The sequence below is a fragment of the Delphinus delphis genome, chromosome 4, assembly GCF_949987515.2.
Source record: "Delphinus delphis chromosome 4, mDelDel1.2, whole genome shotgun sequence".
NCBI classification, from domain to species: Eukaryota; Metazoa; Chordata; class Mammalia; order Artiodactyla; family Delphinidae; genus Delphinus; species Delphinus delphis.
The window spans coordinates 141,101,547-141,118,461 of NC_082686.1; the positions used below are offsets into that span (position 1 = coordinate 141,101,547).

The 16,915-nt window shown below is 44.0% G+C and overlaps 1 protein-coding gene across 13 annotated transcripts in view; it reads right to left on the reverse strand.

Annotated features, from left to right (window-relative positions):
* Positions 1-16,915, reverse strand: part of THRB (thyroid hormone receptor beta) — a 391,526-nt gene that overhangs the window by 36,774 nt on the left and 337,837 nt on the right. The window contains exon 1 of one of the 13 annotated variants that reach the window (XM_060011561.1): positions 7,917-8,370. The exons of the other annotated variants lie outside the window; for them this stretch is intronic. Within the exon in view, the coding sequence (XP_059867544.1) occupies positions 7,917-8,244 (328 nt within the window). The 5' untranslated portion in view covers positions 8,245-8,370. Of the gene's footprint in view, positions 1-7,916; positions 8,371-16,915 lie in introns of those variants that run through there. 13 annotated transcript variants of the gene reach the window in all.

The window sequence follows — 16,915 nt, forward strand, 5'->3', positions numbered from 1 at the left end:
ATATGAGAAGCACATCCTGGAGGCCTGGCTGCTCACCTGAGAACTGCATCTGCGAGCTGTCCCAGGTGACTGTTAAAGAAGCGTGGTTAATCACGCCCGAAAACAGGTAAGGCCCATGACTATATGGGATAGTGCAAGGATGATGTATTTTGCCCAGCTTTTATATTCTCAGATGCGTTATTTCTTAGACTAATAAACCATGCTGTCACTTTATCCAGCCTATTATTATGAAAGCAAACTCTATCTGTTTGTTCAACAAAGGACTTGGAGATGTTTTTAGTGGACACTTGGAAATGTCTGATTAATTGCTAAGTATTACCTTGCACGTAAAATAAGTTGACATGATAAAAAATTACTAACATCATTTTTTTACCTTTTTTGCTAGGAGCTTTATCAAGACCTAATTCACCTACCATACAATTCAATGGCTTTTAATATATTCACAGAGTTGTGAAATCATCACCACAATCAAGTTTAGAACATTTCATCATCCCCCTAAGAAACCTTGTACCTTTAGAAGTCACTCCCTAGCCCTCCCACCTCCTCCAGCTGCTCTGCCCGAAGCAACCACTGATCTATTTTCTGTTTCTACAGATTTGCCTATTCTCGACATTTCATACAAATGGAATGGTACAATATGTATTCTTTTGTGACTGGCTTTTCACTTAGCAGAATGTTTTCAAGGTTTATCCGTGTCATCGGTAACAGTAATTTTTAAAAATTCGATCCTCAGAGGGACTTGGTATGTGGAAGGAAAGTTGTGTGCATTTGCGCTAGAAATCATGCAACAGGGAGCAAGCTTGGCTTCTCGGTTGGCACTGAGTGCAATTCACTTGGTTTCCCATGAATGGGTAAAATCAGAAGGCTGGCTAGTTTAACTCTTTTGAGTGAATTATAACAGCATCTCAGGTCCTAGAAGAAGAAACACTGGGCCCTCCTTTGTCCCGCTGGCAGACACAGAGGCCTTAGGAATAGAACATAAGGCAGATCTTGGTGGCAGGTGTAAAGGAGACAGAGCTGCCTAGGCAGGTCAGTCCAGCAGAAGTGGAGAGGAGCTGGGCTCAGAGACCATTTCCAACCTGGCTGATCTTTCCTTCTGTGTCAGACCACTTGCCTAGCACAACCAGTCCTGGCATCTAAAAGGAGCTGTGGTTGTTATTGGTGGTGGGAAGTCCTTTGGGCAGTTCAGAAAGGTACTGATTCATGGTGAAGTTAGTGCTAAGGACCCTGAGTGGTTTGGGTCAGGCTATCGGATGAGAATGTATTTTCACACCCGGAAGAAGCTAAACCATTAGCAAGTTTAGTTTTTTTTCCAATTTTTTTTAACATCTTTATTGGAGTATAACTGCTTTACAATGGTGTGTTAGTTTCTGCTTTATAACAAAGTGAATCAGTTATACATATACATATGTTCCCATATCTCTTCCCTCTTGCGTCTCCCCTTTTTTCTAATTTTAACGGAACTTCTTCAAATCATCCCACAGCTCAGGCCCTTCTGATTTAAGCTTTTTTTCCCACTGGCACCTTCTTCCTGATGTCATTTCTTTATATAGTTAAAAAATCTTGAACAGTTCATTGCTTAGCTTTTTCCTAAGATACTAATCCTGACTCTTTTTACATTTAATTCTTGGTACTAGATAACGTTTTGCATCACATTAATATTTAACCCTCTGATAAACACTATATCCATCCATCCATCCATCCATCCATCTCCATCCATCCATCCATCCATCCATCCATCTCCATCCATCCATTTGTCTGTCCATAGATGTGTCCTTCTGTCCATCCATTCATCCACCCACCCATCCATCTATCCATCCATTTACTTAACAACCATGTATGGCCCAGTGTGTAAGAAATGGGGTTCAAACTTGAAGCAGTGATAAATTTAAAGGTGTTCTTCCACTGCTGTCTGCAAATCCCTAGCAGAGCTACCCAGAGGCTCCCATTCATGAAATCTTTCTTCAGAACAGCACCTTCTCTCCGCTTTCCCCGCATGGCATCACTGAGCAGCTTTGCTCTATACCTTGCCCTATGGCTGGCTGAGGGGTGAAGATACCCGAGTTCCAAGTCTTCAAACTCTAGAGCTCTGCGGGGTGTGGGCAGAGGAGGGAAAGGGAAGCAGAAGGAGGACCAGGTCAGAGTTGTTAATGCAGAAAAGGGGAGAGGACATGATGACAAAGGACTCTGGGTTTCCTTCATCTTGGAAGCCTTAGGGCAGAAAAGGGGGGCAAAGCAAGTGTTACCTTATTTCTTCTGACTCAAGAATTCCTGAAACTAAAAGATTTCATTTTTAGGGCTAACCTTGGGTATAATACAGTTTCACACACAAGAAGTCCCTAACTAACCTTCCTTCTCCCTGTCCGCATAGACTCCAACCCTCAGGACCTGACAAAACCTTTCAATCCACAATTAGAGCTAAAACCACTTGAAGATGCAAATCACTAAGATGGGGAAAAGATTGGTATAACTAGCCAGTCAAAAATTTAATCAAGGGGCTTCCCTGGTGGCGCAGTGGTTGAGCGTCCGCCTGCCGATGCAGGGGACACGGGTTCGTGCCCCGGTCTGGGAAGATCCCACATGCCGCGGAGCGGCTGGGCCCGTGAGCCGTGGCCGCGGAGCCTGCGCGTCCGGAGCCTGTGCTCCGCAACGGGAGAGGCCACAACAGTGAGAAGCCCGCGTACCGCAAAAAAAAAAAAAAAAAAGCGGTGATTTACACAAATGATTCAGCACTGTTATATTACGCAAGGGATACTTGTCTTTGAAGTCAGGGCTGGTCAGGAGCAGGGCTTTTGGAGAGAATAGTGCCGGTTAAATAGAAAAGGCTGATGAGCTGTGAGCTGAATCAGTGACCTGAAGTGATGCAGGCTGAGAAGGGCAGGGCGCACACTGGGGTGTGGCTGGGAAAAAGTATCATTGGTTCAGGGATGGGGGGCAGTATGGCTGAGAGAGGAGACTGGCTGAGATTTCTGGAACAGAGCGTATGGGAGGAAGCACGACACCAGAATCCAGACGGAACTCTCTGGGGCAGGGAAGAGGTGGTGGAGTTCGTGTTTGATCCAACAGGTCATGGAAAGGGTCTGAACGTTTGAGGGTGGGTGGAGAGGGCAGGGAGGAACTGCCACCGAGTGACCGGAAGCAGAGGCTCTGGGGGAGAAGAGGGGGGACACGCAGAGGAGAGGACAGGACGGCGTGGCGGGCAGTTTCTGCAGACAAGGAACGGGGGTGGGTGGAGTGACCGACCACTCTGGGAGTCTCCTGGAGAACGGAGGAAATTCTCTAAAGCAGCTGGTAGAGAGGGCGCTGAGATGAGCCTGGTACCAAGGACAGCGCACGGAAGCGCCCTGGTCATGAGGGTGTGGAAAAGGGAGAATGCAGAGCCTAAGTGAGCACTGGGTGGTATCAGGACAAGGAAGGGGGTCCTAAAAGCTGGCCCAGAGCAGATGGTAGAGCGGGAAGCAACTGGACCTCAGGCTGAATGCACCTGAATGCTGGGAGCTGAGAGAAAAGCTTTGAGTTTGTGGAAACGATTTTGTGGAGGGATGTGAGGTGGCGGACGTGAACCCCATATGCAGGAAATAAACAGCTCCAACATTCCTTCCCAAGCCTGCCGGCACCTGACTTCAGTTTCTCATAAGACCTTGGATTCTTGCTGTTAGCTTTCATCTCGAGGAGTGGCAGTGGGTGCCTGAGGATGGGCATACAATGCAATCTCTGAAGGACATGCCTTGACAAGACAGGTACCTGATTCTCAGGAAGGAGAAGAAAGAAGAGTCAGCTCATGCTTTGTCTGCACTTGGACTTGGTTTGCAAACGACTGTTGTGCATTTCTGGGTGCTGAGAGGCACTTTCATGCCACAAATGGGTTTTGTATTTTTAAAAAATGGTTCTATTATTTTCTGGAGCGGTGTTGACTCTTCACAGTCTATGGGTGGCAATGCCCAATGTGAAATCCTGCATTTACATCAGCATCCTTACAATTACACAAGCATTGCAGAAAAGTCTGCAGTTGCGTTAACCTCTTAAGTATTACATTGTAAAGACATGATGCCTACAACATCATTCATTGGGCAGACGGATCATATATGTGTTTAAATTAAACAAATTCAACTAGGGAGGAAGAGTAGGGGTGGGAGAGACTGGGGAAGAAAGAGGAAGACTGAGAGAGAGAGAGAGAGGTAGAGGGGAAATAGTAGGGGAAAGAGACAAAGGGAGGGAGAAGGCGAGAAGGAAGGGTTGAGAAAGAGAAGTTGAGATAGTGTGTCATCATTTCATATTCAAGTTCATGGCAATGGGACTCATGAATCTTCCCTTTTTTGCTCTCCTTTTCTGCCTGTCTCTCACTGGACTGAGCGTTGATTCTAGGGTTTAAGGGTACTTGTTTCTCCTGTAACATTTTTTTCAGGGCAGCCCGTGGAACCGCCCTATCCCCAAATGTACTGTATAGCAATCCTTCTTTAACTTTAAAAGAGGCTAAGGAAATTCTAATTAGAGACCGTATTTCTTTGGGGCTTAACTCTTGTTTCTAATCCATTTCTCATGTCTACACAATTATTCACATACAGTCAACAGAGCTGCAGAACGTGAAAAAAGACTTCGATTCCTGACTGGAGGCAGAGGGGCAATGAAAACAGATACAGAAAGGACAGCTCTATGTGGAGTTTCTGCTTCAGGTACGAATATTTCTTTCTGCACTAGTAAGAATGCAGCTGTAAAACAAGGACACGTGCAGTCAAAACACCAAACGGAACAGGACAAACACGCGCCATCTCTTTGATCCTGGCTCAAACCCAGGAAATTCTTACCCGCTTGGACATGATAACCAACTTGGATACAAACACACTAGCTACATTTTTGGACATGCCATTCCTGTAAAGATGGTACGGAGAACGTTGAGCAGAGAATCCTGTGGAGGAGGGTTGCACAGGACAGACACTCCAAGGAAGGATTCTGTTGAAACAGACCCAGAGGCGAATTGGCCAAGCTGCCCGCAGAGCGGCCAGACTCAAGCTCTTTGGGGACTTTGGAATGTAACTGGAATTTCTGGTGGAAACAGCCAGCAGCCCCGCCCAAAAAAAAAAAAAAAAAAAAGATATCGACTTATAGCTCTGCTGAAACCTCTGCCACGAAGGAGAAGTCGCGGCACCCTGGCTGCCAATTCTCTATCCCTCTGTCTGATTTCTAAACCTACTCTCCCCTTCCTCCCTAGCTGGGGCCAGGAAGAAAGTGTGGAGCGGAACTGGCTGTGTTGGCTGATTTGAACATAACAAACCATGGCTAGGTTGCTTGGACGATTAAACAATAAGGAGCCCGTATCTTCTTAGTGATTGGTCGAGTTCTTTTTATTTGTCCCTCACTTTTAAAAACTAAAGATGTCTTTTCTCGTATACTCTAGGAAAATTTGACAGACATCACAAGTCTGCATTTCAGCCCCTCTCAATGTGAAAATTATACTGCCCCCCCTTCTTAAAGTTTTATTCTAAGTTTGACTGAATGAACTGCATTCTGACTCTTCCTTAATTCAGGTTCTCAGAGCTTCAGGAGCCTGAGAACTTTTTCTCCTCTTGGCTGTAAATGTAAAAACATAGAAAAACAACACAAAGAGAACTAAATCATTCTGAAGACTGTTATCGAGATAACCAGTCTTGTCACTGGGTTCTGTAGCCTTCCTTTACTTTATCTATGTGTACTGAATGCACACTTCTTTTTTAACAAGGTGATGATCATTCTCTACATACTAGAAAACTCCAACTTAAGGCTAGAGAATAAGCCATCCTTAAAAAAATAATGAAAAAGTTAAGACAGCTGCATTATTGAAGAGTGTCTAGAGTTGTGACAGTGACGAGCACAGACGAAGCAATTATGAATTTCATGAAAATAGATAAAAATCCAATTGGAATAATGAGGCCTGCCGCACTGAACACCTGTTTATTGTCTTAATTTTGCCTTAAGGGGATACTACTGATGTTCTCCAACAACAGCAAAAATCAATAATGGATCAATATGGATAAACGCGTTGGGTCCGACCTTTTGTCCTAAGAGACAGTTGACAGCTGGGTTTAGTTTTACTGGGATTTACTTAAAGACTTGTAACAGTAAATAATGGCGCATTTAAGAATATTTGCCTGCTCTGATTGAGTGAGTTTGGCAGGTGGCAGTGGCCTTTCAATGGCATATGGCTTTGAGAAATTACATCAATATATGCATACGATGTGTCTTAGCCTCTGGCTCATGAGTCAAGTTGATTAGTAAAGAATCGCTGGTTTAGCGTTTTATAAGCAAATATTCTCCAGCACAGGTGGAAGAAAATACGGTGAAAAGACAAAAGGAGAAAGAGTAAAAGCCTGTAAAGTTCTGCAAGAACTTTTAAGAATAGTGGAATGCCCCAATACAGAGACACACCAATATTTTCTTGAGCTCCTGCAACATTAGGAAAGGCATATTCAGGCATGTCTAATGAGGCAGTGTTAACTGCTCTCCAAAGACAAATTACTTTTAAGTACAGTATTAAATGCAACAGAAAGCACACAGTCTACCTCAAACGTTCGCAGTAGGGTGTCCCTTATAATAAACAAGAACTTCTGATGCCTTTCAAGAGGAGGTGAAGCTAAATGAAAATCAGATGAACGACTCTGAATATGTTTTAGGCTGTAATTCCCTTCATATTTCATATCTGGAAGTTACGGAATAGCACAGAAAATGCAAATACAGCATATGGTAGAAACTAAAAGGGGTTTTAGTTTTAGTTTGTTCTTGAAAATTTTGTTTCATAGTTTTCAGAACAGGCTACTTTTAATTGTGGAGTCGCATTAAGAAAAGCAAATGATAATTTTTACAGGAGTCACAATCAAATAAACAACATTAGGTTTTAAGATAATTTCATAGAGAAATTCACCTTTGAAGATCAGAGGGCATTATATTCTTGCAAATTATGGAAACCTGTACCTGTGGTTTCCTCTGCAATATCCAGTGGATTGTTCGCAGAAAAAAGGAGTTTCTGGGATGTTTGCACTAGAATTTAAGCTATTTTCAAAAGCATTTCTATCTGGCAGCTGCTTGAGTACTGCCAGTTTGCCTCTTTTATTTTAGTTTTTGCTAATACGAGACAGATTCTACCGATAGAAAATTAAACAGCATTGGAAAGCCACAGTGTCTGTTAAAAGAAGTGGACCTTGCACTTGTTTGAATATTGGATATTTGGAAGGCGATATCACTTTGTTTCGTACAGAGTTCATTTGACATGATTGCAGACATGTCCAACTTTAGGGACACCATGGCAAGATAAAGTGTATCAGTTTCTTTATGAGTTTTATATTCTTACAGCTTGTTATGATTACAAGTAGATTCCTTACAGTTTACATGGGTAAGTAAATCTATTAAAAAGAACATCTACAAATCCCAACATATCAACATTAGAGTACTGTCAAAAAAAATCACGGAACTATTTCACTAGTTACCTAAAATAAACTTTTACTATGACGTGCCAAGAAAAAGTCAAACGAGTTTTAAAATCTGAACCTCAGCTGAGGAGAACGATCCCACTTCAAATGCCGCAGTGCCTGTCCACCAAGGGGAAGCCTTTACGTATTTTCTTTAGCAAAGAAGCTGACAGTATTCCCTAGGGGCAGTATATAGCCACACGCGCGTGCGCACCCACGCTTTAGAGGTAACATACACACAGCCTCAAAAACCAACTCCATCCAGCTTTCATATAGGAAGAAAAAAGTGCTCGGAAATCTCTGGTGTTCAAGGACCCCTTTCGATCACTTAGCAACCACTCTTTCCTGCTATTTTTAATTTCAGACATTCAGCGTTCGAAGTCGAAGATTTGACGAAGCGGATGCAAAGTGTCCCTTTCAAACACCCCAGAGACAAACACGGAAACTTGGATCAAACGGAAGTAAGATGGTCCCTACCTTTTTTCTGAGAGTACGATGGCGACTGCAGTTGAGAAAAAGTAGGCTTTTCTTCGGTGAAATATTCAGGTTGGCTGTATTGATTCAGGGCCATGTCCAAGTCAGAGTCCTTGCTTTTCTGCACGTTTCCAGGGTAACTACAGGTATAAGGCTGATTCGCTGCCCAGGCCTGTTCCATATATATGTTGTTACTGGGCACAGCCTGAGCGTTGCAACCACTGTAACCTGGACTGTCTTTGAAATACGCGTAATAATCAGTGGCCTGCATGTAGCAGTTGCTGCCGGCAGCTGGGTGTACTTCATAGAGTTCTTGCACACAGAAGTTCATTTTGTTGCCCGGGTTCCGTTTCTACTTTACATATACACACACTCTATGCATGAGATCCCCAGCCCATACCCCCCGAGAGCTGGGCATATACGCCGAGCATCGTCCATCCATACACATGAAAGGAGAAGAGAAGATGAATAAACACCACCCACCACACGGCAACCCAGCCTGCTGTACTTTGCAATCGCACCTGATGCGCTAAAATCCTACTTAGGTGGAGGTGTCTCTGGAGCTGTCCTGCCATTCCCACATAGTGGAAAGCAGATTTCTGACTATCAGAGGTCTTAAGCTGTGAATTCAGCTAATTCCTGGGGAAGATGGCAGGCAGGTAGGGATGACCTCCACCCAGCCCGAGGAGTGACAGCGACGATGCTTCTGTGGCTCCGAGGCTGGGAAGATCCATTTTATCTGCTGTGTTTGAACCTCTTTCAACGTGATTAGAAAATGACTGCTCACTGTTATGTCATTTTGGTTGACAACTGAAGCATGAAACATTATAAAGACATCTTAGAGACTATCCTTGGATACACAGAAAATCCGAAAATCAATAATCTAGTCTATTAGCACGGACCAGAGAAAATCCAGTAGTAACGAGCCTGATGACTGACTCCAGAACGTTAATCTAGTTCACACAAACGTCAGAGGTTACATCTGTTGTCGAATGTTACCGACGGGCTTTTCAAGCAGGATCCAACCATCTTCCTAATGACACACAGGGTCCACGAGTTTTGAAAACACGCCACGGAGGCCACGTCTGAGAATATCGCTGGTGCTTGTAAGTTCTCTTCTGCTTCTGGCTCCCGGTGATTTTCTACATCGTTAGCCTAATCGACATGAAACCTCCAGTTAACTTCACTTTGTTCACTCTGTCTTGGTTGTGTTTGTAAGTGCCTGAGGGGGGAGTGTGTGCCGACACCCTAAATGCAGAGCACCCCTCTGTGAGAGCAGTGTTCCTGTTCTGATTGTGGGTAACACTATTCTTAACGGTCGTCTGTGGAAACTGTGTGCAACTGTCTTTTTTTTTAGAGTATGCTACCTCTTTCCCCTTTTTTTAAATTTAATTTTTATTTTATATTGGAGTATAGTTGATTTACAATGTTGTGTTAGTTAAGAATGTAACAGCATTCTTTTTTTTTAAATTTATTTTATTGAAGAATAGTTGATTTACAATGTTATGTTTATTTTCTCCCGTTGCGGAGCACAGGCTCCGGACACACAGGCTCAGCGGCCGTGGCTCACGGGCACAGCAGCTCCACAGCATGTGGGATCTTCCCGGACCGGGGCACGAACCCGTGCCCCCTGCATCGGCAGGTGGACTCTCAACCACTGCGCCACCGGGGAAGCCCTGTAACAGCATTCTTAACAGTCGTCTGTGGAAACTGTGTGCAACTATCATTTTTTTTTGTTTGTTTATAGTATGCTACCTCTCTTTTTTTAATTTAATTTTTATTTTATATTGGAGTATAGTTGATTTACAATGTTATGTTTATTTTCTCCCGTTGCGGAGCACAGGCTCCGGACGCGCAGGCTCAGCGGCTGTGGCTCACGGGCACAGCAGCTCCACAGCATGTGGGATCTTCCCGGACCGGGGCACGAACCCCTGCCCCCTGCATCGGCAGGCGGACTCTCAACCACTGCGCCACCAGGGAAGCCCTGTAACAGCATTCTTTTTTTTTTTTTTGCGGTATGTGGGCCTCTCACTGTTGTGGCCTCTCCCATTGCGGAGCACAGGCTCCGGACGCGCAGGCTCAGCGGCCATGACTCACGGGCCCAGCCGCTCCGCGGCATGTGGGATCCTCCCAGACCGGGGCACGAACCCGTATCCCCTGCATCGGCAGGCGGACTGTCAACCACTGCGCCACCAGGGAAGCCCTGTAACAGCATTCTTAACAGTCGTCTGTGGAAACTGTGTGCAACTATCATTTTTTTTTTTTTGTTTATAGTATGCTACCTCTTTTTTTTAATTTAATTTTTATTTTATATTGGAGTATAGTTGATTTACAATGTTGTGTTAGTTTCAGGCGTACAGCACAGTGATTCAGTTGTACATATACATATATCCATCCTTTTTCAGATTGTACAACCATCATTTTATTCCCATTCAGTTCTGCTTTTGAGATGATCTTCGAGCTTAATTGTGATTTAAGTGGTATTTACGCACTCGACATTTAAAGATAGTGATCCAAAAGGGAAAAGCATTTTCTAGGAGAATCACCATATAAGACGCGAACAAATACCAAGTTAGAGCTTAAAAGCTTGCTAAGATGGCCAGTGGTGTTTTCTCCATGTAGATGATGGTGAGCATGTATGTTCTAGATCATGATTCAGGAAGGGTGGGCACTGCTTTCTTTTCTTTCTTTCTTTCTTTTTTAATTAAGGAATTTAAAAAAAAAAAAATATATATATATATATATATATTTATTTATTTATTTGACTGTGCCGGGTCTTAGTTGTAGCACGGGGGATCTAGCTCCCTGTGCACAGATCGAACCTGGGCCCCCTGAATTGGAAGCGCGGAGTCTTAACCGCTGGACCACCAGGGAAGTCCCGGAAGCTGCTTTCTTTGAAGCCGGAGGTTCTTTCTCTTTCTTCTGGAGACTTAGTTGGCAGGGTTGGCCTAGGGAGGTAACATGTACGTTTGGGTTCCTGTGAAATACCTCTTGGTATTTCCTTCCTAAGGGACCACAGACAAGGTGATGTTGTAATATTCAAGAGTGATACCTCCGCTTTGGACGCAAAGCTCCAGTCAATTGCAACATACAATTCTGGGCAGGCGCATAGGACCGGAGAAAGGAGGGCATCACAGCCATTCAACAAACATCTATAGGGCATCTGTTCAGTGCAAAGCAGGGAGGTGGTGGGAGCAGAGGTGGCGATTCAGAAGGTCAGTCACGGTCCCTGCCACCAAGCAGCTTAATAGCAGGTGTTTTCAACACACAGAGTCAAGTGGACCATTGTCGTGAGTCTGTCAGTGCTGATGATTTTATAAAGGAGCCATGGATTCAAGGGAAGAAGGTTAAGAATTAGAGAACAAGCAACAGATGAGACAAGATGAGGGACTAAACCCAGGCAGACCCCTGGGTGGGTGTTTAGTCATAAGACTCCTCGAAAAACTGCAACTGAGCTATAAAACAAGGAAAGGAATGGTCTCCACATTGGTACATTTGAACCCTGAGGACGAACTGCAGCATCCTAGAAGGCATAAAATTTACCATAAGGAAAGAAGAACACAGCTAACACTTTAACAGTGTTTTTACTCTCTGGTTACTCTTAAAACAAATAAAAGATTTATTCGCAAGTGTTTTTAAGAACACATACACATAACATTACAATTAACATTTTCTCCCTACTGAACATGTCAAAACATTTCACTGGAAGCAATGACTATTTTCTGAAAACCCCAGGAAAAAGGATCCAGGCCTTATGTTTTTTGTCTGATCTCATTTATTTATCTCAAATTTCCCAAAACTAATCTGAAAATTAACCTTTCGATAAAGCAGTTTTCTTTCCTGGCAAACACATATGTTCCAAGGCCTCTTTTTTCTGGTTAGATGCTGCGTGTCACCTCCATCCAATTTTGCAGTTTTGCCCAGTGAATTTCCTGGCTCCCTTTCTGTTTCACTGCAGGCACAAATCCAAGCCATTTTTTGCTTTCCACCAGTAACAGTACCAACTCAAGCCAGAATCTCAAATTTCATTACAAAGGAACACTTCAAAACAATTTTCCGAAATTGCTTGAAAAATCGGAGCTTTCTCCTGTCCCAGAACTGGATCTACATACTGCAGCGAAGAAAGACAGAACAACTCCTGCAAAACTCTTTTTTCCTCTCTCAGTTTTCACTAAACATTTGGAAGACCCCTGAGAGTCAAGAGAATTTTGATTGAATTCAAACAATCCTGAATTCTCCCAGAAATCTTTGAATAGGAAAAAAGTTTCAAAACACGTTTAAGAGAACCCACTTCCTCACTCACTTTTATCTTTTGGAAAAAACAGAACCAAACTTTCTGAAATGCACTCTTCTTGTACCAAGTGGGGTTACTCTTAAGAGTAAACGTGTGAGACTCTGATGATTGTTAGCTGGAAATGAAGTTCAAGTTGAAATACGGCCCCTCACACCCTGAGGGAGGCAATCCCAGTGCGGCCACTCACGAATGATCTGGCCTGCTTCTTTGTGAAACCAATAAAGCAATTTAAACACATCATATGTCACAAACGAGGTGAGTTTCAGTAAGACTGTTTTCTTATATCTCTGGCTGATGACCCTAATTTAGTTACTGAGAGAGAAGCTAACGAGTTATTTGACCCACAGAGCATCAAACTAACTGAAATAAACTCAGGAGGGCTTTCACAATTCTCATTAGAAGTGCTTCAGTTGGACTTCCCTGGCGGCGCAGTGGTTAAGAATCTGCCTGCCAATGCATGGGACACGGGTTCGAGCCCTGGTCCCGGAAGATGCCACGTGCCACAGAGTAACTAAGCCTGTGTGCCACAACTACTGAACCTGAGCTCTAGAGCCCACGAGCCACAACTACTGAGCCCATGTGCCACCACTACTGAAGCCCACGTGCCTAGAGCCCGTGCTCCGCAACAAGAGAAGCCACCACAATAAGAAGCCTGCGCACCATAACGAAGAGTAGCCCCCAGCTCGCCTGCGTGCAGCAACGAAGACCCAATGCAGCCAAAAATAGAAATAAATAAAATAAAATAAATTAAAAAAAAGAAAGAAGTGCTTCCATCAATAATAATTTATTATCTAAATACACCTTTGTCCTTGGTGGGAAGGAAATAACCTAAAAAGATAAGACTAACGATCTTGCTGGGGAAATTGGTAGATAAACAACAAACCCTCAAAGTCTCTGAAGGAGGAGAATTGTTTCTCTCTTTTCTTCTATTTTCAACTGTGTTGATTCTCAAATACGGCTGAACACTGGAATCACCCACAAACTTTAAAAACACCAGAAATTCTGATTTAATCGATATGGGGGTGGAACCTGAGTGTGAAGACTTTTTCAAGTTCCCCAGGTTATTTCACAGGCAGTGAACTTGGAGAACTACTGTTCTGCTGGGCGTCCACGCCCAGCCCCTCACCAGATACCAGGGCGTCCTGAGACACTCCTTTTTCTTCCGTTGCAGCTTCACTGCCTATTTCCTTTTGTTTTTCAAAGTTTACCTTCCATATATCAATCTGGCCTCACTGCCCTTGAGTCATCTGGTCAATTAGAGGAAATGGGTCAAGGAGACCCACCAGGACGAACTAAATCCAAGGAATTGTGATGACCATGACATGGGAACCCAGGAAGATTCTGCCTTGGGAGCTGGGGATGGCTTTGCAGAAGGGTGACCTGTGAGCTGGCATTTGGAGAGTACGTAGGACTTCAGCAGTGGAGGGAGAGACACGAGAGACTTCTAGCGTCTACTCTAGTGATTGTTCTTCCTCTGCTTTAGTAGTAGAACCTCTAAATGTTATTCAGGCACATGGCCCTTGTTTCTCGGTCTCCCTTGCACCTGGGGGTGTCTGTGTGACTAACTTCTGGCCAATGAGATGTAATAGAAGAAATATTGTAAGGCAGATTCCAGGAAACTTAAAAAGACAATTTAAATTGACAACTGGTGCATGCCTTTTGCTTCTTTTCCTTTGTTACTTCTTCCTGCTACCTGCAATGTATATGGGATGGCTGGAGCCCCAGCCACCATTTTGGTCCACGAGGATGAGAGTCATACTCTAGAGCTGGCAGAAGAATGAGTTGGAAGGAGGTTAGGGTGCTGAGGTCCACAGGATTGTCACACTAGCCTAAACTGCTAACCTCTTGGTTTTTGTTTTTGTTTTTTTTTCCTCAAGACGGAGAAATCAACTTTTTATTTAGCTCATAGTTTTTTCATTTGTAAGACAGAAATAACAGTGCCCACCTCATTGGTTATTGTAAAGATTAAGTGAGTTAAATATAAGTAAAGCACTTAGAACAGTGACTGGTGTAGTAAGTGATGTAATTATGTATACATAGTATATTTAGCTCTGTCTTGGAATATATTCTCTTCTCAGTCTACATTTTCACTAGGTCAGGAGTCAGTAAGCTTTGGTCTGCAGGCCAAGTATGGCCCTGTACCTGTTTTGTAAATAAAGTTTTATTGGAACCCAGCCATGCTCATTTGTTTACATCTTGTCTGGTTCTAAATCTACTACGTGCTACAATGGCAGAGTGGAGTCCTTGTGACTGAGACCATGTGGCCTGCTGAAAATATTTAGTATGTGGCACTTTACAGAGAAAGTTTGCCGTCTCTGCTCTAAGTGATCTCATCCTGTCTCGTAAGTTTATTTTTAAAAAGTTTATTTATTTTAAAATTTTTATTGAAGTATAGTTGATTGACAATGCTGTGTTAGTTGCAGGTATACAACAAAGTGATTCAGTTATACATGCAGATGTATCCTTTTCCAGATTCTTTTCCCTTATAGGTTATTACAAAATACTGAGTATAGTTCCCTGTGCTATACTGTAGATTCTTCTTGATTATGTATTTTATATACAGTAGTGTGTTATATGTTAACCCCAAACTCCTAATTTATCCCTCCCCACCCTTTGGTAGCCGTAGGGTTGTTTTCTATGTCTGTGAGTCTGTTTTCTTGTCCTTTTTGAATAATAGTTAAATGTGGAAGACAGTCCCAATGTGTATCTCTAGCCCAAACGTCTTCTCTAAAATCTTTTGTCCTGAATCATGTCCTGCTGTCCACTGACACTCATCTTTGCAACAAGTGGACATCTCCAACTCCATGCTTTCTAACACCAGTTCCACTGACACTCATCTTTGCAACAAGTGGACATCTCCAACTCCATGCTTTCTAACACCAGTTCCTCCTGCGGTTCTCCCATCTCAGGACCACCACCACCTGGGGGCTTTAGCCAAAAACCTTGGAGCCCTCCTGGACCCTCACTCTCCCTTCCTACCTACAGCCAATCCATTAGCAAGCTCATCGGTTCTTCCTCCAAAATATATTTTTAATCCAACCACTTCCCTGTACCAACTGCCATCGCTTTAGACCAAGCTGTCACCACCTCTTCACTGGACTCCCCAGACGGCCTCCTAATGGGACTTGCCCCGTGGTAATTCTTTTTTTTTTTTTTTGTGGTACGCGGGCCTCTCACTGTTGTGGCCTCTTCCGCTGCGGAGCACAGGCTCCGGACACGCAGGCTCAGCGGCCATGGCTCACGGGCCCAGCCGCTCCGTGGCATGTGGGATCTTCCCGGACCGGGGCACGAACCCGTGTCCCCTGCATCGGCAGGCGGACTCTCAACCACTCCGCCACAAGGGAAGCCCGGTAATTCTTTCTTGATACAGCAACCAGTTGTGTTTGAAAAACAGCACACCCGATCATGTCGCTTCCCTGCTTAAAATCTTCAGTGGCTTTTCACTGCACTTAGAATAAAATTCCAACTCCTCACCAAAAGGTGTCCCTTCTCCACCTGCTGTCAACCCCTTCCCCGCCCCGGCTTCCTCTCATACACTTGACTTCAGCCCAAACGTTGTGCCTGCCGCTCCTTGAGCAGCCCTGCTCTTGCGTGACTCAGGGGCACTCACTGCACGTGCTCTTCTCTGTCTGAAATGCCTCCCCGTTCGGCTCTCTCCAGGTCAGGGCCCTTCTCGTCCTTCAGGATTTAGCTTCCATATCACTTTCTCTGCGTTTCAGGGGCCTCTTGACTCCATCACAGGCAGAAGGCCCCTGCCACTCATCACCTACGTGACAGCAGTTGTTCAACCTCTCAGAAAAAAGGTGGAGGACCCTCAGCGCACCCAAAGCTCTGTGCATTTTTAAAAAAACAAGATACAAGTTGACATGTTGCAATAAATGGACTCTCTTAGGCTTGGAAATTTCCAGTGAGACATCTGTCTGTCTCGCGTTGAGCCAGTTTGCTCTGTTATGTTTTGCCGCTAGAGACAGACGTGTTTATGAAACCTACCTTCATGGAGGTTTGGAATTAGGAATGGGTGTCATCACTGCCAAACATCTCTGCTCCAAGAGAGGTTGTAAAACGGGTAGAAACATCGCCTGCCCGCTGAAGGAGCCACTCAGATTGAGGAAAGATCCCTTTGTAGATATAAGGGGGGAGCGTCTAGGTCTCACCATTTGAGTGCTGAAAGCGTAGCTAAATGTTAGGGGACATATTAGCGGGGGGAAACGAAAGGGGTGCGGAATAACTTGTTCAGTGTGCACTGTTCGTCTTTTGGTGTGTGGAATCTTCTGACTTGTCCCTCTTTTTTTTTTTAAACAAATAAATTATTGTTTTTTTCATTAATTAAAAAAAATGTTCTACGTTTTTATTTATTTATTTTTCCTTTTATTTTGTTTCGGCCTCATCCCTCAGCTTGTGGGATCTTAGTTCCCCGACCAGGGATCGAACCCAGGCCCCAGCAGTGAAAGCACCGAGTCCCAACTGCTGGACCACCAGGGAGTTCCCTGACTTGTTTCTCTTTAAAAAAGATTCCAAATTAGTTCAACTCCGGAGATGAGAGCAGGGCAAGCTCTGGGCACTTTGGGACCACTCTATCTTCAAATGCCCCCCGCCCCTCCCCAAGACAGCTGGGAAATGATGGAGGCTTATACAGAGGATTATACAGGATCCTAGGAAACTGCAACTAGAACTTCTGAGCTTTGTATTTCCATGTGTATTTTATTTG